The sequence below is a fragment of the Lichenostomus cassidix genome, chromosome Z (genome assembly GCF_008360975.1).
Source record: "Lichenostomus cassidix isolate B80296 chromosome Z, HeHo_3.0, whole genome shotgun sequence".
NCBI lineage: Eukaryota > Metazoa > Chordata > Aves > Passeriformes > Meliphagidae > Lichenostomus > Lichenostomus cassidix.
The window spans coordinates 54,417,599-54,439,214 of record NC_139511.1 but is presented as its reverse complement, the minus strand read 5'-3'; the positions used below and the strand labels follow the sequence as shown (position 1 = coordinate 54,439,214).

General features: G+C 35.4%; 1 protein-coding gene across 1 annotated transcript in view; it reads right to left on the bottom strand.

Annotated features, from left to right (window-relative positions):
* The window catches only part of ADAMTS6 (ADAM metallopeptidase with thrombospondin type 1 motif 6), a 151,427-nt gene that overhangs the window by 29,532 nt on the left and 100,279 nt on the right, over nt 1-21,616 (bottom strand). The window contains exons 15-21 of the mRNA XM_085042277.1: nt 20,179-20,324; nt 17,884-17,947; nt 9,980-10,082; nt 8,763-8,896; nt 6,882-7,005; nt 5,596-5,676; nt 1,291-1,454 (exon numbers count right to left, since the gene is read on the bottom strand). Coding sequence (XP_084898403.1) covers nt 1,291-1,454; nt 5,596-5,676; nt 6,882-7,005; nt 8,763-8,896; nt 9,980-10,082; nt 17,884-17,947; nt 20,179-20,324 — 816 coding nt within the window. The remainder of the gene's footprint in view (nt 1-1,290; nt 1,455-5,595; nt 5,677-6,881; nt 7,006-8,762; nt 8,897-9,979; nt 10,083-17,883; nt 17,948-20,178; nt 20,325-21,616) is intronic.

Sequence of the window (21,616 nt, the reverse complement as noted above, 5' to 3'; positions counted from 1 at the left end):
TAGTTTTGAATCTCTCTTTGCCCTTGTTAGCACTTCCAGTGACTACAGTAATAGTAATAATAGTAACACCAACAGACTGTTGCTGAGGCCATTATTTTCCCCTAATGCAAAGCCAACAGCATAGGTTTGGTGGAATCACACCTGTGATGCCTTTACAGGAATAACAAAACTCTTGCTGCAGTCACATCACTGCAGGTGACACAGACAAAGGTGCAATCACCATGAGTTTTTGTCTATCCTCACTGTAGCATGACATATGCATGTCTACATATTACCTGTCCAACACTAGCTTTTAACTCTCTATCAAACTATTTTTTTCATTGGCAATAGCATAAAATCATGTTAGATGAAGCAATCTGACTCACCTTAGAGCAACTTTTCATCCATTTCTACTTTCTCTTACATTTTACAGTGGCACATCTGCCTACCTCCACAGAGCAAAAGACCAGAAAACTTTCAGAAAGAATGTCAGTCAAACAGACTGAATGAAAGAAGGCACTATAATTGTGTAACTCATTCTGCATGGACTGTCTAGCTTATGCACAGCTACAGAAGAAAAAAAAAGATGATTTGGCTGTTTCAAAATGCAGCCTAAAATGTGGGAATCCATACAACTATTCTATACAAAAACATATCCTATCTGTCTCAAGCAATGCCTGAGATGCAAATCTGGCAGCTGACAGAACACACTGGGAAAGTATCACCTTGTTTTTATACTCCTCCTCAACACAGTAGTGAAACAGCAGGCTCATGATTGCTTGTTGTCAGACATGGTATCAGGATCCTGGTCATATCTTCTGTTACATTCTCATATTTTATAAAATCTTTTGAAAGCAATGTATGTCACAGCAATATACTTTAATGTGGGTCATACCATTATACTCATTCTGTGGTAAAAGCATATTTAAATGTCACACTCGGGCCTGGCTTAAAACCAATGACATGTACAAAACTGTCAGGGACTGTCAAGTATCAGCAGTATGCAGAGATACAATATATGAGCATTAACAATTTTGGTTACCTCTACTGTGAACCACATTTTAAGAGATATGGTCTGTTTTCTGTGAGATTTCCTGGTGCTCTTCTGACTTTAAGGCTGTTTTATCAAAATGTTTGCCAGTCAGTCTTGAAAGGTAGGAAACCTGTGTTAAAACAGTCCTACAAAGTCCCAGCTATGCAAGCTGCATACTGTTTGTAAACTCAACCTATTTTGATTTCATTCATGGCATTGTTTTCTCAAAACTCAAATACGTATTTCAAATTTCAGAAATATATTTATTATAACTTTACCATGACAATGAGATTTTCTGAAGTAGGGCCTAGTGCTTCCAGAGACTCTGGTTCATCTGTTGGCCTCTTGTAATGGAAAGCTGTTCCAGCAACATCAAACTTTCTTGGCCAGTCAATAGTCCAGGCACCATTAATATAGTAGTCATCCTCTTCAGATTTTAAAGCTTAAAAAAAAATACAAGCCACCTAAAAATTGGAAGCAGCATTTATAATGGAGAAGCCATTGTAAATTATTCTACTAATCTGTTAAAAGTACGTGAGCTTCAGCTCTATATCACTGTTTTTCAAGCAACATACAGCTTTTTCTTCAGCCGTGGTCAAATTATCCCTCACGTAAATCAACAATTTTGCCTCTGCAATAATCTTCAACGTGCAGATTATTTCACAGGTTTCAACATGCAGATGCTGCATGAAATGAACCAGAATGCCTCATGCAACTTGCAATGTATCTTCAACTTTAAAACTGACCCCATGTGCAATGTATGCTGAACTACATGAGACACATGCATGTCTGAAATGTGTAATTAATTATCAACCTCATCCTTAGATTAAGAGCTTGGGGCATAGAATAAGTATCACAGACAATATGCAGATGAAAAAAAGAGAAGGAACATTGAGTCTGACATGTGGCACCAGTCAGCTGTTGTTTTGTTGCCTTTGTCCACTACTTTTTTTTTCTTTATTAAAGCATAAGTACAAGATATTTCTACTACAAACCCAAATATTAGCTACTTAATCTGAAAGGATTTTATTTTACTTAATTTACAGCCTTGAACCATGAAAGTACTGTAGATAAAACAGAAATTTCATAGCTAACCAACCATTAGGATGGGCAAGCACATATTATTCAGGGATTTTTATTTGCTATTTTATCAATAGCATTAAATTAAGTTTCAAATTTGAAACAGACATTGTATCTTATGGCGAATATTCTTTTAATTAAATATTGACTTCTTGATTTAAGGTGAAGATTACCAAGCTTTACATATTTAATTTATTCATTTATTTTAAATAAAAAATATTTTTAACGGAAATGTGGTGGTTGGAATCCCATAATCAAAGAGCACGTCAGTTTCTGTTGAGACTTATAACTAACTTTACTGGATAGGGAAAAACATCACACCATAATGTTAAGAAGTAAGACAACTTCAGTTATCTGACATTTTATTCTCAACTACATGTGTGTGGACAGCTGGTTTACCTTAAACTGTTAGGGAAAATGGCTCAGTGATGCTTAAATTCTCTAAAACAGACCAGAGAGCATTCATGTGAGCAGGAGACAGTGATAGAGGCAGTAATGTTCTACTGGTGACAACAATAATCAGCAGAAATTACTAATCATTTCCACCAGCACCATAGGGTCTGAAAATTAACATACATATGCTATATATGCTTAAGCTAATATACATCCAAAAGCAAAGCAGTTAATTTACCTGACTGCCAGAGAAAAATGCATTTTCATTCTGTAAATAGATTTACCTAATGTCAGCTGTTATGCCCAGGTGAAGGCCACAGTTGTGAACAGCACTCCAATAATTACGTGGCAATAGTTACACAGTGGCACAATGCTAGTAGCATATGAGACAAAAAGAACAAGCTCATGTCCTAATCAAATAATTTATGAGAACCTGAAATGCAGGAAGCCCACTGAAAATTAACATAGGAGGAATATAAAGCCAGGAGTCACCCTGGATCAAACCATTTAAGGGAAGACAACAGCATTACTGAACACACAGTTTTTTCTGCAGCTCTGAACACAGACAAATTTGTTGCTGCTGCGTTATCTGTTGAAGTCAGTCAAAATATTGTACTATTTGTGCAGCTGAAAGAATGGGCTTTTGACCAGTTTTGTTACATAACTAGGAGCGACACCAGTGGAGAAATGATCAGCCAGATCAAGGTGAGGGAGGACAGGTGATAACTGAGCAAATTGAATTGTCCAATTGCACCCCAAATTGTAGGTCACAACTTTCAAAAGAACTGCATTCTATTTTAAGGAACTATGAGATGTTTGCTGTGAGTTAGCTTGGAAGCCTTAGTTTGAACAAAAGAACCAATGTGACAACTACAGAGGAAGAGGGTTTTATTTTTCCAATATTTTAGAATCATAGAATAGTTTGGTGGGAAAGGACTTTTAAAGGTCACTTAAGCCCAACCCACTGCAATCTTCAACTAGAACAGCTCGACTGCTACAAAACTGAGACGGTTTAGTATACTTTCAAATGAACAAATTGATTTCTCAGACTGTGATCACATATTTGGCAGCACTGCACACAAGAGAACATATAGTAATATGTATAAATGGCTATTTTCAGCAGAATCAGTTCGCTAGTCTGATTCATGGTGTGGCCACACAAAGAGCTGTCCGGGAAAGACAGGGAGAACTCCATAAAGACGGAGAAGGAGCAGGGAAGTTGACGCTGCCACTAAAGAAACATCAATAAAACAATACCCTTGGGGTAAATATTTTAACATAATAAACTCATTTTAGCTACTATGCTGCTTGTCTAGACCCTTTAAGGGAGCAGACAAATCAAAGCCTTCCTTTCCCCAGAAACTGGTTATCCTAAAACAGGGATCTGGTTCACACTCACAAAAAAACAAAAATAAAAATCCCATAACAAAATGAAATAGCCCCTGCTACTTAACAAGATTATCTTTCAGTAGGATATAATGGCACTTTTGAAAGCTGGAAACATGAGAAACTTGTAAATGAGAGGAAGCCCCCATTGTGAAGTCAGGTTCTGTGGCATGAAACACAGTAGTCAGGAGAGAGCCTGAAAATCCGTGAATCCCTTGAAATTGTGATAAGCACATTAAAAACGTGTTTATGTACAACTTTACATTTTTAGATCTGTGGCCAGACTTATGAATTTTCTATATAAACAAAAAAATTTGCATTTTTCATTTATTTTATACAGATGATGCCAATCAAAATGCTTTTCCAGATCACTCTCTTCTGCTGTATTTACGGATGAATAATAATCAATTGTAGTAGCATGTTTATTCTGGTTTTCAGCTGTCCAATAAAGAGTTCTTTGCAGCAAACAACCACGACAGGATACATAGCATGACTCCCTCTCACCACCTCTGTTTGAAATGTCAGTAAAGGATACAGAAGCAAACTTACACGTGGTATATTTTGACATGGGGGAGAGGCCTTGAGGAGCATGATGCTGAAAGAATAGTAAGCACTCAACTGCTGGTAGTGTTATTATTCCTGTAAATCTGCTGAATTACAGAAGAGTGGGGGCAGGCAGGCAGAAAGGTAGGCATTCAGTAGTAAAATTGTTCATATATTCCACTTAGGAATTAAAGTTCTGATGAGGATAACTGCCTTTCTAACGCACAATCACAGGCATTACAATCCCTTCCAACATGTGTTATATACCAACTGCATGGATTAAAGACTGAAAGAAGTAGCCTCAGCAGCCACTTTCAGCTTAAACTGGTAATAACTTTTGCTAGCGTTAATTTCTTCATTTGCTCTCTAATCTATTTCTGACTAAGAAATTGGTGTTCTTGTACCACTATCAACTGACTGCTACGCAAACCAAGGTACAGAAAATTCCAGAAATGCACGTTGTCTTGAGTTTGACTAAGTAAAATTTGTAAATATCAGCATTAAAAAAACAGAAAGCATATTTAACAGTCTCTAGAATAATGAATAAGAATCTGGAAATCTGAATTTAATTCTATGCTTTATTTCCTGAATTATCTCAGTTAATCACATAGCTTTTCTACACCTCATTTTCTTACCTACAAACCAGGAATGTATGTAGTCCCTACAACACAGCAACACTGTAATTGATACATTAAAGTCCCTTGAAGCAAAGAGACAGGATTGTTTGTATTTAAGTAACAATGGCTGCTGATGAAAAAAAGTTGTGTTTTAAAACAATTTAATCCACCTGAGAGACTTTCCAGATGGAAGACACAACAGCAGGACAGGAGATTATTTGAGTTTTATTTCCTTGTTACTGAGGATTTTATTTCCTCATATCAAGCATTATTTCCTCATCCACTTCAGTTCAAGTCTAACACTTTTAACTGTAGTGAAGTTGGCATGACTTTGCATTGAATGGACAAGGAGGAATCACGTGGTGTATTTCAACAGCCCCATTCAAGGGAACACATTCTAATAACAACTGAACTCTCTGATCACACATTAGCTATATTTACAGCTAACTATTCCCTCTGCTGCTTCTACTGTGTAAATGGTTTGGCCAAACCAGAAAATGTACTTTCAAATCACAACATACACTCTGACTTAATAACAGTCTGCTATATAAAGAATGCCCTTACCAATGTAGTTTTTTGACAATGCCACTTCTCTTATTTCAATGTGTACAGAACCTCTTGGAATCTGAACCACTTCCATATATCCTAGAAGACAAAGATAAATTTTATTTGTTGTTGTTTACTTTCATCAATGTTAAGTAATGAAACTAACCATTAATGAATTACTTAGAACTAAAAATTAGCATGAGATTTGGGATTCAAATGTACTTTAACATTTTCTTTCATGTGATACAAAGGAAAACTCTTTAAACGTCATACAAAAATGTTTAACTGATAGCAAGAACTTATGTATTCAGGAACTCCTTTTTTAATAAAGTGTTTTCAACAGTGTATCTAAAGTAATTAACATTTAAAAAGGCCTTAAGATTATACGTTAATTCAGGTGGTAAAGGACTTCGGTCAGCCATTCAGTCCAACTTCCTGCCACAAGCGGGAGCAGCTAATAGATCAGACCAAGCTACTCAGAGCTTTATCCTGGGTCATTAAAAACTCCAAGGATGGAAATTCTACAACCTTTCTGGGAAGCATGATCCACGGCTAGACTGTTCTTCTGAAGAAATGGCTTTTTCTTCTATTTGGCCAGCACCTTCCTCCTATAACTTTATAGCTACTGTCTGGTCTCCCACCATGTACCCATCAGTGTAAAGACCCTGGCTCTGTTTTCTCCATAATCTCCTCATAGGTATTGGAAGGCTGGTACCAAATCCCCATAATTCAGGGGATTCTTCAGGCTGAGCAAGCCCAGTTCTCTCAACCTCTCCTCACAGAGGGTCAAGGGCTCCAGACCCCTATAATCTTACTAGTCCCTCACTGGACAGACCTAAGAGCCTCACTCCTTTTCCTCAATTAGGGAGTCCAAAGCAGGCAACACTAAGACTACAAGATTAGTATTTTTCGAGCTAAGTTTTAAAAGAAAGGTCTATACTTTCTGAATTTTTCATATGATGAACTTCTGAGACTCATCTGGATTCTTGCTATTCTAAAATGTCAAGCATGACTAAGTATCGGATTCTAACATACAAAGTAAAATAATACTCAACATTACTCTATACCACCATAACTAAATAATAACAAAAACCTGCCCCAACAATATTAAGTATTCAGTAATTAAACACATTGCTGTATTTGAGATAAATCCAAACAAATACACAAAAAATGGAAACAATAGGCAAACAGAGTTGAAGTGAATGACCAGTGGCAATGCCATGCTGGGAATGAAGGCAGCACTGATATTCACTAAAGAGTCATCTAAATGCATTGTGCAATGGAATGGACACACACGTACATACCTCCTCTGGGCAATGAATCATTGAAAAAACCTTCAATTGCTTCACATGTACTCCCATCTCCTCCACAAACACGACATCTATCTTCCTTAGCATCAGACCCCAAAATATTATCACAACCTACATGCTGAGAAGAGATAAGAACAAATATTTTAACAGGATGATGGTCATGCACCACTGTTCCTAAAGTTTCTTTGAATTTCTCTCATTTTTGAGATATTCAGTTCTTCTTTTTATCTACTCAATTTTTTGATAGCCAGAACTTGAAGCGGGTTTTCACTTGATAGTGAAAGAAGGTAAAAAAGGAGAATTCACCTTTTGGGTTGTTACCAAATCTTGATTAATAAGAATCTTGACTTATTTCTACTGTGACTTTCAAGAAGGGATTTCACAGTGTTTTAAAAATAATATAATTATTACAGCTACCAACAAATTATTAGTGATGTTGTTATTTAATATTACAACAGCTGCACGCGATCTACATTAGTTTTTTAAGGTAAACATTTGCTGTGTGTTCCTTAAACATTTAGACAGCATAAGTAGTATTCTTAAGGAATTACAGCTTCATAGATCATATTTCCACATCCTGCAGGGAAACTTGCAATTTTTATAAGTCTGAATATAAAGTGTAAATGTCGTCACAGTAAGAACAAATGCAGAATGAAACCTAGTGAAAGGCTGAATTGCATGCTGTATTAGACAAAAATAAATTAAAACAAACCAAAATAAAGACAGATCCTTTGGGGAAAAGAATAAACGTGGAATGAAACAAGTAGGTTGTAAGCAGAATAAAGACTGCAGCTTGCCAATATTTTCCAGGATTTATACAAAGAAGGTAGCTACATAACTGTCTAGCTGTCTTTGTTTCCTGTCTATCACTATTACTAGCTATCTTGTAAACAGGTAATACATAGGTCATAAGAAAAGTTAAAATACTTTAAATAATTGATACAAAATTATTATTTTAACTATTTACATTTCAACTTAGTCCTTCATCAAGATGACAGACATCTAATTTTATGCACATTTATGTTAATTCTCGAGAGATTATTTTCATTACTTTATGAAAACATGGCAAAAGCTTTTCATCTCACTGTGTCATTCAATAAACATACACCTTCAGCACTCTATTTAGCAAACAACTTCAACATTAAGTTAAGCTTTAGTTATGTTAGTGGTTTTGGTGAAATCAAATAATTTTTAGAGTCACCAGTACTGTTCAAATGTCTAGACCTAATTACATTACTAAATGCTTTGCTAAACTGAGGAAGCAATGGAACGTTAATAACCAAAAAATATGGCACAGACTGCCAATCGTATTGAAATTCTCATAATGCAGTTCTATAGAAGTCCTACAAGATATTCAGATTTTTAGTAAATGGCAAATAATTATATCATCATACACCTTTTCCTAGAACCACAGAGCAATAGTGATGACTTTCCATTTCATTTACATTAACAGCATGATTTTTTGTAGCAGGATGAACCAGTTAGATCTAAACAAATTAATATGTTCACATTTAGTGTTTGTCAGCCAGAGTGGTGTTCTAACATAAATGATGGAACAGGCTTTGGAACAGAGCAAGAAACCTGTCCATCTCCTGTTGCCATTTCCATCTACTCTTCAACAGAAACCAAAAAGCAAGAAAAATGGAGAAAAAATGGCAGGTTCTATTAATGTCTGTGAGAAGTTACTGAAATTCAAAATATTTGTCTATTTTATGCAATAGCTTTTCAAACTTTTTGTCTGAATCCTCCACTTTCATTAACAACTTGACCTGTCAACACTCCCTTTTCATGTAATATACAAGTACCCTAACTAAATGCAAGTGACAGCAGACAACAAAAAAGTAATCCATAAGTACTTTACAAAACATTTGTAACCTTGCATTCTCCATTGATACAGATATCCAGTGAATCAGCATTGCACTGAGTCCCATCTATTACTGCAGGAGCACGTTCAGTGTAAAAATTATACCCTTCAGCCAAGCAGTTTAATGCACATGGTTTAACCCCACCTGGACAACAAAAACAAATGAAAGGAAGAAAAAATCAACAGAAACTTTGAAAAGTTAAGGTTTAGTTAAAAATATTGCACATAAACAGATGTGAAATTTACAACTGTATCTCATACCTGACATATGTAAGATGTACACTTCATTAAACTTCCCCATAATTATTTCTCTGCTTGACTTTTCTCTTTTGCAAAAGAGATTATTTCACATAGTAAGATAATGACGAGGTGGGCTGGCTCCATAATGACTCCACTTTGCTAACACAATCCTAACATAATCTATAATGATTCCACTTTGCTAACACAATCAATGGTTATTGAACAATTTAAAACAACAAGGATATCACTTCACTATTTGGAAAGCAAAAATAGCAACAGAATATAGTGCTAGAAGTACATCAAAATGAAGATCAGAATATTTCAATTGGGAACTCAGTCCTATTGAATTACAATACAGGTCAGACCACCTGATCATGATGACTTTTCTCAAGCTTTTAATCTAAAAAACTGTTTGTAAAACCATTTAGGTTTTCAAGCTAAAAACCATTGGTAAAACCATTCAAGTAAATAAAATATTAAAAACACAAGTTACATCCTCCAGCTTTAGAACAAGAAAAAATAATAATATTATTTATTATAAATAATGCAATTATTGAAGTACTCTTTAGAGATTCCTATAAATGCTTTTACTTCTTTTTCATTTTCCTAATATTCTGACTTTAAGAAAGGCAAATTTATTGTGAGATTACTTAACACTAAACTCACCGCTGTGGCATAAGAGGCACTTGCAGATCACCTATGAAATCTCAAAGTTTATTACAACAGCAAGAGGAGAAGAGCTGAACGCTTTTAAGGTGGAGTCTCTACAATGATTCTGACTCCCCTTCACACCAAAATAAAATCTACTAGAATAAAAATGTTGCTCTTCAGTAACATTTTCAGCAACTGATGAAAGTACAAGCGTAAAAAACTTAGCTCATGCTATTTTAATCAAAATATTGTATTTGCAAACATTATGCTCTGTAGAACATTTATATAGTTTTGACAACTTCACATATGATAATGTGTTTGCAATGCTAGCCATTACCTCCAGTGTAGGGTTTCCAGTTATAATACTTTCCCCGGAAAGGCATATTGTCAAAATCTGCACATTGCTTCTCTCTAAAATCACGGGCCCCTGAAGGACATGGCTAAAAAATCAGAAAAAATAGGTAATTTATTCCAAATATAAACATGAAAATAAATCCTTAGGTGCTTATACTGCAAACACAATCATGCAAGAGATTAGAAGGTGGTTTCCTGTTTTGTCTTGTGGCTCTAATTCTGAAATTTGCTTTATTACTTTACAGTTGAAGTGTCTATTTTGCAATCTTAAGCTGGCATGAAATAGCTGAAGTAATTTAAAGAAAGGTAAGTATTACATAACAGTTTCCATAAAACTGGAAAATCAGAATCCTGTCAAACTATGCGTCATAATCAATCCATCAGCTGCCTTCTTATAAACATATTAAAAACAGATGGAAAAAAATTACTAGGAGCCATAGGTTCAATTATACTGTAATAATCAGCTGTACTGAGACATGTTATTAAGGTATCAAGGAAAAAAAAAAAACTTTTTCTAGAGAACTATATCAATCGTGCTTACTTTTAGCCTTGACAAAAGTATTGTTTTAAGGCTGAGAATGAGAGTAGATAGCATGTCTGGCTCTGATTACCAGCCCCCATGTGTCAAGAAATAAAAGCTTTCATCCAACATTTAATTGCTTTGCATTAACAGTTAAAAAACCATAAAGTATCTTTTTTACTTGGAATGAGGATAGATTTAAGTAAAATTAAACTTGGAAAGAATTACAGGAGAAATAGAATTTTTGCTATTTATGATATTTTTCATCAGCAGATTCAAAGTAATCTTGAATATATGCCCAGCACATTAAACATTGTTATCAATATTTAAGTATCTGCTGAAATTGCATGCTTCATCAGCAAGTATTTAAAATACAGATTTAAATTCTGTTTAGAGTGAAAGAGAAAAGTATTTGTTTGACAGACATCAGAGGTGTTAATAACTACTACTATTTTATGAGCAAGAGGAGAGTCCATTTTATGGCATTCTACTTGTCTTCCTGTATACCTAAGCCACTTAGCACTTCTCAGCAATCTGAGATGCATTCAAGGGAAAGGGACAGTATAAATATGGTTGGTAAAAATTTATTGCACAATGCAAATATAAACATAATAATTACGATTCTTATAATACATTAATCAAGATATGATAGCCAGCCCATTGCCATTTCATTCAGGAACTTTAACTTTTTTTCTCCAATTCTGAAGCTGTAGCAATATAAATTATTCTGAAGCTGTAGCATTATAAATTAAAACAGTGGACAATAGACAGTATTTCTATTTTACATTTTTTCTATCACTCTATTACCTCTTTCTAATTAAAATACTTTTTAAATAAAATGCATTAACTCATAAGAACAGAGTAGTACAACTACTCTGATACAATAATTCTTCAGATGATAACAATAAGAATTCAAAATAACTACTCAAGTTTAAAAAATAATATTAATTTTAGAATGTATTTAATAGTAACCCAAACTAAATTTCCCTCTTTGCACCATATTCTCCAAGGAGTAGAAGGATCAGTCTTGACACTCCTTAAAGCTAGAATCTGAATCTGTCTGGTACTGGTCACTACACACTTCAGTCCCACTTGCTCCGCTCCCAATCTATGCAACTGCTATTTTAATTGCACTGAATTCCCCATACAAGTTAAATAAATCACTCTCATAATGAAACCCCTTATCTAAATATACTAGGACAAAATAATAAGATGAGTAAAGAAAGATCAAGATTTTCTTTTTTATACTCAAAAAAAAGTTCTCACTATCTGATTTTTGAGGCATAGTCCTACTTGCCTTGGTTGATCATGTATTGTTCCATAATTTTCCTATATTTTTAAGTACGTTACCAATATCTGACAAGAGGTAAAAATAAAGGCTACAATCTCAAGAGATGCATTCAAAACTGTGCTTGACAAACCTGGTTGCCTTCCATGACACAGTAACTTGCTTAGTTGATGTGGGATGAGCATTGGACACTGTTATCCAGGATTTCCCCAAGGCTGTCAGTATTGCAGCTGACACAGCAGCTCCCACAGCAGCTACTGGAGAAGCTGCTGTGCTATGGTCTGGACAAGGGGTGGGGTACGGTGGGTGGGGGCCTGGCTGACCCGCGGCACCCAGGGGAGTGGTCAGTCACTCCTCTTCAAACTGACAGCCTGTCACAAGTGGGGTCCCCAGGGACTGACATTGGGCCCAGCACTTCTAGATCACTTTTTCCACAGTGATCTAGAAGATGGGATCAAGTGTATCCTGGTGCAGTTTTCCAGTAATAATAAATGGTGTGAAGAGGTAGATGCTTGTGAAGGGAGAGTGACTTCCTGCAGGAAGACCTGGATAAGCTGGCAGAGTGGGTTAATGAGAACATTGTGAAGTTCAGTGAGAACAAGTGTAAGATTTTGCACCCAGGAAAGCATAATCGAGGAGTGCAGCACAGGCTGGAATCTACCCAGTTTGGGAGCAGCTCTGTGGGAAAGGGCTGGGGCTCCTGGTGGACAAGCAGCTCCATCGGAGTGACCCATGTGCTCCTGCAGCACAGAAAGGGAACAGGATGCTGGGTGGCTCCAACAAGGGCCTCACCAGAGATGGAGAAGTCCTTATCCCACTCTACACAGTCCTTGCCAGGCCACACCTGGAATACTGTGTCCAGTTTTGGCCCTTGGTGTACAGAGCAGATGTGGACAGGCTGGAGAGGGTCCAGAGAAGGGCCACAAAGACAATCACAGGGCTGGGAAGCCTGGCATGCAAGGAATGGCTGAGGGAACTCGGTTTGTTCAGCCTTGGTCTGGAAGGCTTGGGAGAGGCCTTGTCCCTGTGATCCAGTATTTAAAGGGTGGCAACAGAGAAGATGGAGATTCTCTCTTTTTCAAGGAGTCACAAAGAGGAGATGTAACATGTATAAGTGACTCCTGGGAAGATTCTAATTGGGTACAGAAGAAAATATTTTCTCAATGAGAACAACTGGACATTGGAATAATCTTCTCAGAGCAGTTTCCCAACAGTGGATACTTTTAAGATTTGGCTAGAAAGCATGCTGGGCCATCTTGCCCAGACCATGCTTTTGCAGAGAAATGTTGGACCAGATAGTCCTTGACGTCCGTTCCAACCTATGACTATAAAACTCTTAGGCACAGAAGTGCAAAAATATTACTACAAGGTATACTACAAAATGCTTTTACAAAATGTCAATTCTTTGACACTATCTCTGTGTATGTATTCTTTTCCCAATGTAAACGTACAGTAACTACTACTCTTCATTAGGTAAGGTATTTCACTTTTTCATGCAATTACAGTACATGGATAATTCTTGTCGAGCTAAAGATTGCTTGTGTCTCCAAATACTCTTTTATGAGACTTCAAATCATGAGGTAGGAATCCAGAAAACATATGAGAACTTAAAATCAGGTCTGAAGAAAGTCCTGAGAAGATGTTTTGAGTTTAAAAGGCGTTAACAAATTACAGAACTGACACTGACACAACACCTGTTTATCTTGGAGTTTGGAGTCAGGCATATTTCAGCGATTGAACTCATCATTTCCTATTAACAAAGGTCTATTCAACACCACAGAGATGATGAGAAACACAGCCAGAAGAGGGACAGTTCAAACTCAGGTACTATGACAAAATAGGTTTCTCACATGAATTCACTTCAGAAAAAAACTGCTTGAAAATATTAAAACTATGAAAGCAACTAACAATACCTGTGAATATATGCATAATGAAAGGTACCAACAAAAAATCCCATTTGCCTATATTTAAGAGGACAGACTGAAGAGCAAGAAATTTTTAAAAATGTGTATACACACTTACATACATAAAACATACATACATTCCCAGAACCTGTAGGCAAACCATATTTTTCATCATACATATATATAAAAGGAGACTTTGAAAATATTATATGTATATCAAATTAAGACTCACATCCTTATAAATATTTTAAATCAATGTACTACTTTAACTGAGAAATTATGTTTCTTACTATTCTACTAGCATTTGGATTTTTTTTCAACACTGGTTGGAAAAACACATATTTTTTTGCTAGAGATAATGTGGTTGGGGGTAGAAAACCATTTTCTGATGAGTATGTTCTTTCTACCACCCGTATGTTTCCAGAACTCATTAGCTAATGTTACTTTCTGCTGATCTCAATGTTTCCATTAACAAATGCCTTTTGAATTAAGAAGTCATATATGGCTTTGGAAGTGCTTGATGAGAAATAAGTGTAGTAGGAGTGTGTGCACTGTTTCCAAAGGATTAAAATGGTCAAAAGAAAGGACAACAGAACTAATTCACGTCTGCAAGAAAAATGAAGTCAAAATGAGGGGTGTTTTTTTGTTATGAATAGTATGAGTTTTAGGCAGGGCTATGTTGAAAGTTTCAGATGGGCAATGAATATTGGCACTGCAAAATAAACTTCAACAGAAAAAACATACAAACAGCACATTATTCATAAAAAGAATAACAGATTTGCATGCTCTTAATGCTTACATTAATCAACATGCCATTCCACTAAAATTGTCAAGCACTAAAGACTAATATAAATCTTGAAACAAAATCTACTAGTCTCTCTGATTCTTAGTGATGTAGAATCCTAAACATTGCTATAAAAGAGATAAACTAGAATGGTCAAAACCATTAAGGCTGTAAATTTAGACTTTTATAAGTACCAATATGTTCATGCACTGGAAAACCATACCTAAAAAAAAGATAAAAAAGTAGACCACAAACTCTAAGAACAGCATTTCCAAATTAGCTGGCTTGAGTTTGCAATCAGTTGCTTTTCAGACCTAGACAATGAAATGCAAGCAAAGTTCCCTTTCCAATAACTTGTCAAAATTACTGATTGAAATATCAGTATAGGCAGGAAACCAGTATTTTGGAATAGAGTGCTATAATTTTAAAATATTTTGATAAATTTTTGCAATGGTTTGAATGGATGCAAATTACTACACTCAGGTATGAACAATTAGCTGTGAAAGCACAGCAGGAGAGTTATTTCCTATACAGCACTTTTAAGAAAGAGTTTGGGGCATAATGAATGAACATAGACTAAATGAACATTGTCACTACTGTAAGAAAAATTAACACAATACTTAAATGAATAAACAGATTCCCATCACTAAGATGACAAACTAAGTTCAAAATTAGAGTTATCTCTGACAGGCCTGAGCTAGTGCAGAGGTTTGTGCACCATGCTTCAAGGTGTGTGATACTACGATCCCAGTGGTTACCAACATGGAGACTGTGTGGTGTAAAGAAGACTAAGAACAGATGTGATAGTAATCTGCAAACACAGGAAAGGCTCCAATATAGGGAATAATATCAGTTATCTTCTTATGAGGGAAAGAGTAAGTAGAGATCTTTAAGGATTGAAAAACATACTTTATATTTTATGAGAATTGTACTGACTGTAAGGATATTGAAAAATCCTAATGTTATTTCCTGGACTGGAGGTATTTCAAAACAGGTCAGGTGCCTAACTACCAGTAAAGAATGATTTATCAAGAATTATTTTGTCTTTGTGCTAGGGAATAGCCTGAATTGCCTCCTCAGAGACCTTCTGTATGTTCCTTCTCTGACCTGTCAACTTCCTCTCCGTCATAAATAAATAAAGAATAAGGAAAGCAAAACCAGCTAAGAACAAAACTGTCTGAAAAGTGACAATAAGAAATTTAATACAATAAGAATAAAACAAATCATAGCAACATTTCATCAGTATATCTAGTTAGATATGGCATGATTCTTCATAATGAAAAAGCATTAAAAATTGTATATTTGTGATGGAACAGGATTACATATTACATAAATACTCTTATATACTAGTTACTGTGGCAGATTGGAGACAACATGAAACTTGAAATAGTAATTCCTGGACAATTACTTCGCAAAAGTCCTCAGAGAGTTAAAGGGGGAGGGCTTTTGTGTGCCAGTGTGTGTTTTTTTTAATGAATCTTAGACTGTGTGAACAAACTGAAATAATGCCAATGTAAAAATATGTCATTATTTGAAAAGGATTAATGGAAAAATCTAGATTACAGTTTGCCTCATATCAATCCCAAATAAACAGAAAAACTGGCAGATCCTCAACTAGAAAAAGTGTGAACGAAAGATAAATAATAATACAAATCAGTATTTTTGTATAAGTTTTATCAACTAAAACTAGTTAAATTAAAAGAATAATGAAATATGCTTAGATTTTGATAAGTCATTTAACTAAGTCGTTGACAACATCCTGAAAGATGTTGTAATAGTTCAGTAAAGCATATGTGAAAATTTACTAAATATTGACTGACTGATTTTGGTAAGCAGTCATCATGTATTTGCCAAATTTGAAAGTAGATTTCCTATCAGCTGTAAGAATTAGAAAAACACCTGATGTGACTCTATATTTTCATTTGTGAACTACAACTACAAAAATATTTCTTGTTTATGAAATCTTCCAATTACAAAAAGACCACCTGAGTGAAAGTAAAGAGAAAGGTAAATTAGTTGTGGGGTATCATCTGATAAACTGGATCCATTCAAACGAAAATTGTACCAAGAGAGACTAATGCAAAGATTCACATCTACAGAAAAAAAAATGACATGGTCAAAGTTCTAAAATGGTGCACTGGGATTTGGAAGGTTGGGCAACTGGAAAAATTGTACAGCTCCTATTGGACCAGCATCTAAACTTTAATGTTTCTTACTACACTGTGGCCACCCTTTGGCTGTGTGAAGAGAGCAGCTGTCATTAACAGTAAGAAAGTAATTTTTAATTCAGAAATTTTTAATACTGCCTAATAATGAGAATAACCTCCACAGAGAACTTGCAGGGACAATAATTAAGATAATTAATAATTAATAATCATAAATGCAATTTTTTTTCAAAGAATCAGCATATAAACTATTATATTTTCCTGAATATATGAAAAAAGAAAGAGGTGAAATAATACCTTTAGCTATAGATTCTCTCAGTGTTACAAACATCCTTGATTTAAAATGAAAATTAATATGAATTTAAAGCTAAAATAGTAGGAAAGCCTTTTTATGTTTGAAGTGCTACTGACCTGTAATTTAACTTGGCAACTTATTAATGAAATTCTTTATTGACGTATATTTTCCCAGGTTTGAATTTTAACTTGAATTTGTAATTTAGGTTCATAATTTGACCTTACACATTTTTACTGTGTCTCCTTCAGTCATTAGTCACTGTTCAGTGGGCTCAGCTCTAAAATGGAACTGCAGGATCATTCTGATAATACAGTAACCAGCAAATACCTGGTGGCAAAGCAGCAGGTTTTGAATACATTTTCACAGAGCGCGTAAGAGGATTGTGTAACACATTAGCACTGGATGTTACAAAGGTATAAAAAGTGTAAGAGGCCTTAAAAGTGGATTCATGGAGGATACTTTAACTTACGGCAGTTAATGTGGTACAGATATGATATGAGTTCCAGCAATCTTTAGGCACATAGCTTTTGGAAACTCACAAAGTAAACCAATAGAAAAGTAATCTCTTGGCTGTCAAAAGTGTGGCAAAAGTCCCTAAAAATTTGTTATAGGCCCGTTCTGGGAGATAAGATGCTGGGCTAGACAGGCTTTTGCTCTGATGTGGAGTGGCCCTTGTTCACCTTTAACACCGAAGTCCAAGTTGCACTCACTCCAGGCCCTAATGCAAAGGCACCACCCAGGCACCACATCAGGATAGGGATCCTAACATTTACCGGAACACACAGGGTGCCTGCAATATAGATGCTTCTTACAGGACTCTTTGCCATGTAAACACAGAATACATACACTTTCTGAACTGGGGAAAAGCTTATCCATTGCTACTAAAACATAAAACAGTCAAGCTGATCACAGTGGAACAAAAGTTACTTACATCAGTATTACAGGAGCGATAACGCTTCCTTTCTCCAAGACAATATTTGCCTCCACCTGAAGGCCTGGAAAAATATGTTTCATATATTAGTATATGCATTAGAACAAAAAGAACTGCATGAGATATACTAATGCATTATTAGTATTGATATAAGTCCAAGAGATATATATTATATATATAAAAATAAAAATACATTCAAGTTTTAAGATGAGATTTTAATAGGAAATGTATCATTGACTTGCATTGGAGCAGACACAAAACATTACTGGGTACTTGAAAATCAGCACTCATAATATTGATATAGTTTGCATAAGTTCCAAACAGTACAGTTTAATTGCATTTTTTAACATAATAAAAAATCAGTTGGTTCTAATTATTTGCTTGCTTTATAAAAATAAAATGAGAAATGCGTAAATAACCTGTGTGACACTTTTTTTAAATCATCTCATCTAACTTGAAAACCAGCTAAGATTGGTTTTATACTCAGAACCAGCAAAGACTATATATTCTGGTTCCAGAATTTGACTTTTACTTAGGTAAACCACTATTAAAACAGAGGAAACTCCAGAGTAAGCAGATTTCTATTAGTGTGAGACATTGGCTGTTAAATTTCCAAATTGTTCAATAACACTATCTGTCTTCCACAGAGGTCAAATAACAGATTGACTTGGACTTATATGGAAGATTAATCAGATATCAGTTCTTTAGCTTGCAACGTGAAAGCAGAAAGGAAAAATACTCTCTGGGGCTTTTATAATAAAAAAGAAAATATTTACAACTAACAATTAACTAAAAATTACATAAATACTATTTTTCACATTACAGTATTTAACCAGGAAATTATATCCTTAATCAACAGGGGTTTTTTTTCCTAATGCAGACACACCCCCTACCAAATGTATTTGCTTGTAAAATATTTCAAATTTAACCATTTTCAACATGCCAAGCCAAATACATGGTGGCAGAAGGAGAAAAAAGGTCTTAGGATATTATTCATGCTCCAGAAAAACAGTTCAATAGCATTTTTAAATAGTGCTGTGAAAAAATTGATTAATTTATTATTCTCTCACTAACATAGTTTGACATGTTATTGATGCATACAGATAATTTCTACTTTTGAATCCATTGAGTAAGTAGTGGTATTGGCCAGATTAGGCAGTTTCTGCTAGTAACAGGAGGGAGACAGACCACCTTAAGCAGCAGTGGTATGACATTATGGTATCTGTCTTGCAGAGTGCAGTAGAAAGCTGATGGACAACCTGGCTTGAAAAACATGGACATAAGCAAAAAAGAACCTGGATGAACAGAGAGTAGAAGACAAGAAAAGGCGTGACAAAAGACACAGAATGAATATTCATGAAAGAAACACAAATTAATTTCAGAAAAAGTGGTCTTAAATCCAGTAGTGGTGATGGAGATAGTGATTATAACAAATGGCAAGAAGAGAGCATGGAGTAATAAAACTATCCTGCAAAGGCCCATAGCTGTGGTGAGGCAATCAGAACAAGCAAAAGCCAAAACAGAAAAGAGCAGTGATTCATTTGGCAAAGAACAGCAATAGAAATAAGCATTCCTCATTTGAGAAGTGCTAGTGACAGAGAGAGGAGCACTTACCTGACGGAACTTCTCTGGAACAGTGCTCAGGACATTGGAAAACAGACAGATTGTAAGACGAGTACAGACACATACAGATCAAGCTGTAGTGGAGAAGCTGGCCCCTCTTCAGAGAAGGCAACAGACCAATAGAGAGTAATGGCAGGGAAAAAAGCTGCTGAATTGTTTTAAGAGTCAGTGGGAAGTCACAACTAAAGTATTGGACAAGGCAGCATGTAAATGTATTGTATGCAATATAATATTACTACCTATGGCTTGTATGTAAACAGTTATATTGAAAACCTTAAAAATACTGTATAGGATTGGGGTTTGTTTTTCTTAATAAGTAACTGGCAATTGCTATTTTATATCTGAGACAAGCATTAAAGGAAATATGCCCTAAGAAAGAAATCTACCTAAGGCATAATTTAAATATATTTTGATGAACAACAAGTTGCATAAACAAAACCATTCTGGTTACTTCTAACTATAAATCAGCTATCTTTATGGTACATAAGATACACTGAAAATGTTAAAAGTATGTCTAGTGAATTTCTCCTGTTTAAGTGTTTCTGTCTGCTATTTTCAAGACAAATGTTGGCAAACTAGCAAAACATTTTTACAGATAACATGTGAAACCACAGTTTTGAATAATTTCCAAATGTGTCTTTTTGTTGGCTCCGGCTTACTTTAGCTACTTACGCTGGACTGTCACAGTGTCTTATAGATGAGGAGACTCCTCCCCCGCAGGTCCTGCTGCACTCTCCCCAAATTGACCACGGACCCCAACCCCCATCTATGCTCTGGGGCCAAGTGCCAAAAGGTACGCACTCTCCCTGATAACACCACTGAAAGATTTCACAAAAGAAACATAAAATTAGCTTGCAGACTGACAGAGTTATCAGGACAGAAAAATATAAGGGTCAGACAATGACCAATTATAGGCATTAGCATTCCCTGTATAGATAACAAGATTACTATTTTACTTTTTCTAGCCATGTTTAGACATTGGTGAGGGTGTGTGTGATTTGTTATATGTCTCCACTAAGTCCTGAATTATAGGTCCCTAACACACACCAGAAGAATTTTTTATTTCATCAGCCTCCTTAATCTTTCACAATTAAGGAACTACAAGTTGCTTACATTCTTTTAAACACTAAGATTCATTTCCAAGCCTGGTTTGGTAAAAGACCCTCCACTTAAGATTCATGCAGGGGCTTCATTACAGAAAATGAAAAATTCCCCTGACAGTATTTTTAAGAAAGTATTTATTTGTAGAAAAGAAAATCTGGACAATATTACAATGAAAAAAGAATTTGTCCCTGTATTTCATTTATACTAACACCGCACACATAATAAAAATAGTGCTGAAGCAAAGGACATGGTACAGAAAGTCATTGTATAATAATGACTGGCCACTGGTTCGGGGCAGAATGAACATGTGTACTCCATTCAAGCAAACACTTACACTTTGCAATATTATTACTTAAATCAGAAACACAAAATGACAGACAATTCACACAAATTATTGAGACAAGTTTACAACTTCCTTAATCAGAAACCTTTTCTAAACAATTCTGAAATAATCTTGGAGCCCATAGTTTGATCCACATTTTGGCATCTACTGTATCACTGAGAATTTGAAACAGATCAATTAGATACCGTTTCCTACTACTGCAGGCTTAGGTGACAGAGTGGAGCATAGACTCAGGTCTACCATGACATGGATCTGCACATTTCACTTCCAAAAGGTGAGCAAGTGCTGTGTGTAAACTCCCCTGAATTTCTGTAGCAGATACAGTATTGACCCTTTCCAAAAAGTAATACAGACAACTTCTGTGTCCGAAACCAACCACATGAGTTTGACCAAACACACTGAGACATGCACAGAAGACATGGACAGATTGACATATCCCTGTCCATCTGTAAGCACTACTGGAAGACTCAGTCTTAACCTCAGGGTAATAGGTACAGCAAAATCAACCTTTCTCTTCCTCTTCTTGGAGTTCTAAATTTACAGACTCAGGAATTCATCAGAGGACTGTACCCTTCATATAGAGGTTCTCTTAAATCTAGACTATTATTGAATGTCTGCATAATGCAGTTTATGCCATATAGTGAGTGAACTCACATTTTTAGC